General features: G+C 37.3%; 2 protein-coding genes across 2 annotated transcripts; both read left to right on the forward strand.

Moving 5' to 3' along the window:
- The first annotated feature begins 1851 nt into the window (after positions 1-1851).
- On the forward strand, positions 1852-4089 carry LOC134650577 (gastrula zinc finger protein XlCGF52.1-like). Its single transcript, XM_063505530.1, has 2 exons — positions 1852-2081; positions 3133-4089. The coding sequence occupies exons 1-2, from the start codon at positions 1904-1906 to the stop codon at positions 4026-4028; spliced, it is 1074 nt and encodes a 357-aa protein (XP_063361600.1). The 5' UTR covers positions 1852-1903; the 3' UTR covers positions 4029-4089.
- Positions 4090-6086: 1997 nt separating this feature from the next.
- On the forward strand, positions 6087-7005 carry LOC134650255 (GPN-loop GTPase 2). Its single transcript, XM_063505211.1, has one exon. It carries the CDS (start codon positions 6090-6092, stop codon positions 6978-6980), a length of 891 nt encoding a protein of 296 aa, XP_063361281.1. The 5' UTR covers positions 6087-6089; the 3' UTR covers positions 6981-7005.
- The last annotated feature ends 988 nt before the right edge of the window (positions 7006-7993 follow it).

A 7993-nucleotide genomic window follows, 5' to 3' on the forward strand; every position in this document is an offset into this window, starting at 1 on the left:
TTTAGGCGATTTATGACGTATAAAAAAAAACTACTTACTAGATCTCGTTCAAACCAATTTTCGGTGGAAGTTTACATGGTAATGTACATCATATATTTTTTTTAGTTTTATCATTCTCTTATTTTAGAAGTTACAGGGGGGGGGGGACACACATTTTACCACTTTGGAAGTGTCTCTCGCGCAAACTATTCAGTTTAGAAAAAAATGATATTAGAAACCTCAATATCATTTTTGAAGACCTATCCATAGATACCCCACACGTATGGGTTTGATAAAAAAAAGATTTTTGAGTTTCAGTTCGAAGTATGGGGAACCCCAAAAATTTATTGTTTTTTTTCTATTTTTGTGTGAAAATCTTAATGCGGTTCACAGAATACATCTACTTACCAAGTTTCAACAGTATAGTTCTTATAGTTTCGGAGAAAAGTGGCTGTGACATACGGACGGACAGACAAACGGACAGACAGACAGACATGACGAATCTTTAAGGGTTCCGTTTTTTGCCATTTGGCTACGGAACCCTAAAAAAGGCGCGAAATTCCAATTTTCTATAGGACGAAATCCTTTCGCGCCTACATTTTTCAAATTTGCCGCTTTTTTCTACTGACAAGATTTGGCTGACCATCTATACAGGGTGCTTCCTGTAACAGGAGCAATAAATTAAACCAAAGGCTGTACTCCTCAAACTGATCAACATTTGTTCAGCAACTTTTAAAAATTATGAATTCTTTAGACTTCCTCTTTTTCATACAAAATAAATATTGCCTTCAATGTACGCTGATATCAGTGTGTTTGTTTGACGTTGCTTGTCACGCTTTAAACATAACAAAATTTGCAATACATTGCGTCTTAGAATAAACTTAAAAGTGTAATAAAACTAATAAAAATCAAAACATGAGTTATTTTCAAAAGTTGCTGAACAAATGTTGGTCAGTTTGAGGAGTACAGCCTACAGTTTAATTTATTGCTCCTGTTACAGGAAGCACTCTGTATATACTTGGTCAAGCAGATCTTGTCAGTAGAAAAAGGCGGCAAATTTGAAAAATGTATGCGCGAAGCGATATCGTCCCATAGAAATTATGAATTTGGCGCCTTTTTTTACTGACAAGATTTGATTGACTAAGTATATCTATGATTTTATGTAAGGGCGAGAAATATAGTTGGTCAGACCAATTTGTCAGTAAATAGGAACACAAAAAACTGTAGTCATCCTTTTCTTTTGGGTGCTAGTACTAGTGTAAGACAAAGATAGTATGATTCTCTGTCTATGTTTGAAATGAGACAGTCCTTTGACAAACTATAGTTGGTCAAACCAATTTATCAGTAAATAAGTAAAAAAAAAAACTATACTCATCCTTTTCTTTTCGGTGCTAGTACCAGTGTAAGACAAAGATAGTATGATTCCCTCTGTCTATGTTTGAAATGAGACGTCCTTTGACAAACTATATAGATATTTTCACCGGACCGTGACAGGGGGCCTACCGCGAAAACCGAAATTCGCAAATTGCGGGGATCTTTCTCTTTTACTCTCATTAAGACGTAATTAAAGTGACAGAGAAAAATGTCCACAATAGACGGACTTCGATTTTCGCGGTTATAGCTCGTGACTTTGGTCCAGCAAGGCCCGTTCCGGGTTTTACTTTATGATCTGGCAATATTGCCAAATGATTTTTTCACTGTCAAACATGAATCTACCTTCTATGCTGTCAAATGATTTTTTTTTATTGTCAATGTCATGTTGTTGCTGTTGCTTCTTCATGCTTGTTTTGTTTTCTTGACTTGATAACAGCACGGATTTAGAGATTTGTGACTACTTAAATCTTTTTAGCCAGAAATGGTTGATATACCAACATCACTCGAAGTTATTAATTAAGGAATATGACTAATATTTTCTAAAACAGTCATGGACTTTTTCCTGCGCTCTGAGAGTGAAGACGAGGCCAAACCTTTTGTGACCTCTGTGCCGATAAAAGGAGAACCAGAGTGTGAGACCGAGGATCATACCGTACCAATAGCTTGTCGTCCAGACCTGTACGATGTCCATGTCAAGGTTGAACCTTTAGAGAGCTTAGACATAGAAGGTTAGCAACTAAACTAATGCTAAATTAATAACAACTGGTTGGACTGTAGCAAAGGGGGGGCTGGGACTTAGATTTTTTTTTGACAAAGTGGTGTCATTATGACACTATTTTTAAATGATTGTAATGTGTATATCACGTCAAAATAAGCATCTTTTATTGGAAAAACTTTTCTCTAAAATAAAAAATGGCCGAGTTAGACGCCTCCAAAGATTGATATTTTTAAAGGGAGCTGGGACTTAGAAAATTTTCATTGAGAGTGGTGTCATTATGACATATATTTTAAATGATTTTAATGTATAGAACACATCGAAATAAGCAACTTTTACTTGGAAAACTTTTTACTAAAACTGAAAATGGCGGAGATAGAGCTTAAGGCAGGCCAGGCTTTTAAGGCAGGTCGGAGTAGGTACGACGACGAGCGAAGCGAGGAGGAGTGTTAGGTGGAACTGCGACCATACAGCGCGCGAGCCGAGCGAGCGAAGCGAGCGTGCCGCGGCAGCGGCCGGCGAAGCGCCAGAACCGACGTTTTTATAATAATACAAGTTTACAAGTCCCAGCTCCCTTTAAAAACATCAATCTTTGGTCGCGTCTAACTCGGCAATTTTTTATTTTAGAGAAAAGTTTTTCCAATAAAAGATGCTTATTTTGACGTGATCTACACATTACAATCATTTAAAAGTAGTGTCATAATGATACCACTTTGTCAAAAAAAATTCTAAGTCCCAGCCCCCCCTTTCGTACAGTCTGACCTAACAACTACTTTTTATACATTTATATATGTATCATTAAAATAATATTAAAATAAAATTGCCTTCATTTGCAATTTTTACAATCCCTTATTTTTTTCTGGCTTAAATGTATTTCAGGGACTAAATAGATAGCTAAAAACCAATTTATCTTCCTGCACATGCAATTGATGCATTATTTCTTCAATATTCTGCAATATGCAAACTTTATACACAACAACAGAAAACATTTAGTTTTATGAAAAGAACACCGGTATTCTGTCTCTGCTAAGTATATGGTCTCTTAAAGTAATTTTTTGTTACAGTGGCATGTCTAACAGAGGGAACTATCAAGAAAGAATCAATAATAGTTGATGCAGAATTTGAAGCTACTGGAGAGAGTCATATTGTGAATAGTCATGGTAGCCAGATAGAAGTATGTATTACCAAGGAATCTTGCTCAAGTCCGACTTTGGATGAAGTTGTTGTTAACAAAGACTTTCTTAAATGCAGAATCTGCCAGAAAGTATTTGACAGTAATTCAAGTCTTACAATTCACATGCTTACTCACAATAAAGACAAACCTAGCTTAAAGAAAAAAAGAAATCAAAATAAAGGAATAATTACTTGTAAAATTTGCCACATGCAGTATACAAGCTCTCATACTTATTGTAAACACAGGCCAACACATGTTTTTGAGAAGCCATTTAAATGTGAATTCTGTGAAAAGGCATTTAACTCGAAATATTTACTAACAAATCATGAGCGAACCCATACTGGAGAAAAACCTTTTTTGTGTGATCTTTGTGATAAGAGGTTTACAGAAAAAGTAAATCTTAATAGACACAAAAGAAGTCACTCAGGAGCGAAGCCATACCGCTGTAATGTGTGCTCAAATAGTTTCACTTGTAAACAGAATTTAGAGGCACATATGATATGGTCACATACAGATGAAAAACAGTGGGGATTTGAATGCCAATTTTGTAATAAGCGGTGGCCTAATAAGAATGAATTGAGGAGACACCTAAGAACCCACACCGGGGAAAGACCTTATTCATGTGATATTTGTAAAAAAAGTTTTAAACGCAAGTATTATTTAGTCTACCATATACGAGCCCACAATAATGAGAGACCTTTTGCATGCGAAATTTGTAATAAAAGGTTTGTGAATAAACATGATTGCAAGAAGCATTTAAAAATTCACATGACCAAAAAGAAATAATTGATTTTAGGTTTTATTATGCAATCAAGGCTACCCATATTTTTGGTAGATTGAAATAGATGGTAGAAAACGCTTTTTTGTACACCTCAATAAAAGAAAGGTCGATCCTCCGCATATTCTGGCCGAAGACCATAAGAAATGGGGATTTGTGGAGTATGTGCCGACAACCTCTGATCGCCCAAGAAGTAGCGTTGCGGAAGTGGAGATGGATTGGTCATACCCTGCGAAGAGGAGATACAAACAACGCCAGTATCGCGTTCGAGTGGCGGCCTCAGGGCGGGAAGCGAGCCCGCAAACGCCCTGTGCACACCTGGAGGCGCAGCATAGAGAACGAGCTGACAGCCGTAGGACTGAACTGGAACGAGGCCAAGGCGGTTGCTCAAGACAGGAAGGCGTGGAAGGATCTTGTGGAGGCCCTATGCACCTCCGGGGTGCCCTAAGACAGACAACAACAACAATAAAAGAAACTACTTCAGAAAAAACAAAACTGGTCTACCGCGACAGACAAAAATATGTTAGAAAGAGAGGCATACAGCAATTACTGGTCAAAATGTCTGTATAAAACGCGATCCGAGTGAGTTTAAGTTTAATAAAATAAATGATTTTAATTAACCGACTGTTTATAGTTAATATAATTTAATTCCCCTGGGCTGCGAAATGCGGCTTTCAATGCACCCCATTCGGATCTAGTATTTATCCACTTCGTCTGCGTGGAATGATGATTGCCTATAGTTGGTCAAACCGATTTGTCAGTAAATAAAAACAAAAAAAACTATACTCATCCTTTTCTTTTGGATGCTAGTACTGTAACAAAGATAGTAGGATTCTCTATGTTTGAAATAAGACAGTCCTTTGACAAACTATATATCCTTTCCCGGGTCTCAACTCAACTATATTTGGTCAACCAGATCTTGACAGTAGAAAAAGGCGGCAAATTTGAAAAATGTAGGCGCGAAGGGATATCGTTCCATAGAAAATTTGAATTTCGCGCCTTTTTTTACTGACAGGATTTGGTTGACCAGCTATATCTATATCGGTTTAGCAGTTTAAGCGTGAAGAGAAGAGACAGACTTTCGCTTTGGTTGTAATATTAGTAGGGATAACTAGAAGTCCAGTGGTTTGCGAAATGTCCGCGCCTCAACAATATTCTTTGCTCAACATCAAACTCAACATGCTCAAGCTTCATGCGCAATGTGCAAGAGAATAAATCATGCGAAGGTTTACTCAAACTTAATACCTTTGTGCTATCTGTGCCTTAGTTAGAGTTGAGTTGTCATTGTTGTCAAAATTGACAATTCGTTTTGCACGACGCACGATCACGAATTCACGATTACCGATAGTTTTGCTTCATTTGTTTTCTTATACAACAAAGTAATTAACCTGCTTCGCTTGAGGAAGATTTTGCCTGCTGCTTCTTTCGTCTTTCTCATTGTTGAGAACAAAATAAAATCTAAGCAATTCCAGGTGTGTACACATTCCTATACTATTATACTTTGTGCCATTTTACAATGTAACTTACTTTTTAGTTCACGCCCCTAAACTTTAACTTTCGTTTTACTCTTCATATTCGTTAACAATTCATTTGAATTATTGTAGTCTTGGCAAAAATGTGACGCGGTTTAAAATTCTAGATATCAGTGGTAATGGAGCTGCTTGATGTCATGAAGAACTTAACTATCAAACATCCAGAAAAAGACAGTCAACAGTTGCTATTCAAATCAATTGCTGCAGATATTGACGATGTCCCCACGGAAGTAGTTCTTGCCGAATACACAGATAAAACATTGCTCATATTATCCCAATACCAAAAAATTGGCAGCATGTTAACAGTACAGAAAGATGAAGTGCATAATCCCCTTGGGAGTAGTGATATTTATACAACAAACGTAATTTTTGGTGCTACAGGAGAGGAGCAACAGGTAGCAGCAAGGTACCTGGCAGAGGCCATCAAAATAACTAAACCACTGAACATCTTCATCAACCTGAAGTCCTACGACATTGAGACTTTAAAGGCCTGTGTGGATATCGTACAAGACCTTAGGAGGGATCAGGGTAATTAGAATGTCTTTAACAAGCATTAAGAGATTTAAGCCTGTCCACAAGTATTATGGTCAACTGGTGTTGGGTCCGCCTGGTGCGGGCAAGACAACATATTGCTGTAAAATGTCTCGGTTGTTGCGTAAGTTAGGAAGAAAAGTGGTGATAGTCAACTTAGATCCTGCTAATGAACTTATCTCTTATGAGCCAGATATAGATATCAGACAACTCATAGTCCTTGAAGAGGTTATGGATCAGTACAACTTGGGACCTAATGGAGCATTACTGTATTGCATGGAATTTTTAGAGCAAAACATAGACTGGCTGTTGAATCAAATTAAAGGAGAAAACTCAACTAATTTCATATTTGATATGCCTGGACAGGTAGAATTGTACTGCCACCATAAAAGCCTACCGAACATATTTTCCAAGTTATCAGAACAAAGCAACCTTCAATTGTGTGTTGTGCACTTGGTTGATTCTCATCATTGCTCGGATGCAGGAAAATTTATCTCTGCATTAATGTTGTCGTTAAGTGCCATGTTAAAAATAGGACTTCCACATATTAATCTGTTAACTAAGATCGACCTTCTTAAGAAACACATGGATAAATTGCAATTTGGTATAGACTTTTACACTGATGTATTGGATCTGAACTATTTGATTGATTGTCTCGATACTGATGCATTTACTAAAAAGTACAAAAAATTAAATGAAGCTTTAGTTTCTATAATTGAAGATTACAGTTTAGTAACATTTCACCTTGTGGACATGTTGACAGAGGACAGTTTAGTGAAAGTGAAGAATTTAGTTGATAAGGCCAATGGGCACGTTTTCAAAGCAGAAGAGGGCAGGCACATAAACAGTATGTTAGCTTGTGCAATGGGAGTTGGTGAAACAACAGAAATAGAATGATTATTCAATAAAATATCTCTTTAATCCTAGTGTTTCAATATTGATATAATTTTAATACCACTTAACCTTCGATAATTTTAGTAATATGTACACAAATGCCATGGATAAAGTTTCTCAGGGCTGCTCCATAAATTCATGATGTATCCTGTAAGGATTTTTCTATGATCCTGCAGAAGTATTTTTCTGACAATCTTCTACGAGCATTATGAGATCAGGACCAGGAAGGCTATGGCTTAGCAAGCATGGAAACAATACATTACTACACAGACAAGACATCCTCTAGACTGAGCATAGTAACGCTACCCCCTCTGCCACTTATACGGTAGTTTTACTCTATCTTCGAGTAAATACCGTGCCGTGATTGGTCCGTGTCTTTGAACGGACCAATCACGGCACGGGATTCGCTCACCTCGTCCCCCGGCACCCCTGTATTTTTGGCAGCATCGGTTTCATGAAATAATTGCTCTAAACTCCGTCTAGAGGATTCCTAGTCTATGCATTACTATTATGACCAACAACACGCATAAGACAGCCCTAGAGTTTCTTGCGTCCTTAGGCTATAGTAACCGCTTACCATCAGGCGGGTTGTATGTTTGTTTGTCACCAACGTGATAGGAAATAAAAGGAATTTGAAGCTTCTTGAAGGAAAATACAGCAGTCACATTAATTGGGACCTAGTAAAAAACTATTCGGCTCGGCCCCGTCACTGGAAGTCGTAGGTACATTATTTCCACAATTCAGAACATAAAAAAGACAGAAAAATTCTATCTATAGGTATACCGAAATTGCTCACAAAATTTCACGGGAACTGGTTGAGAAATGCGAGCTGCAGAGAAAATCCAGATATACGAAAGCACCCAAGCTGAAACGTAGACCTTCGCTAACGCTCGGTCAATTATGTAGCACTGCATACAATATGTAACGAGGTTAAACATTTGCGTACAAATTAGTCAATGCCTATCGATTTAGGGATTATTCAAGTTAATATAGGTAATTCTTACTTTCAGATGACA

This window comes from Cydia amplana, chromosome 8 (genome assembly GCF_948474715.1).
Source record: "Cydia amplana chromosome 8, ilCydAmpl1.1, whole genome shotgun sequence".
Classification (NCBI taxonomy): domain Eukaryota; kingdom Metazoa; phylum Arthropoda; class Insecta; order Lepidoptera; family Tortricidae; genus Cydia; species Cydia amplana.

Coding starts and splice junctions, on each gene's coding strand:
- LOC134650577 (XM_063505530.1), top strand. CDS start 1,904: ATGGACTTTTTCCTGCGCTCTGAGAGTGAAGACGAGGCCAAACCTTTT. Junction 2,082..3,132: donor AGAGAGCTTAGACATAGAAG/GTTAGCAACTAA, acceptor TTTTTGTTACAG/TGGCATGTCTAACAGAGGGA.
- LOC134650255 (XM_063505211.1), top strand. CDS start 6,090: ATGTCTTTAACAAGCATTAAGAGATTTAAGCCTGTCCACAAGTATTAT.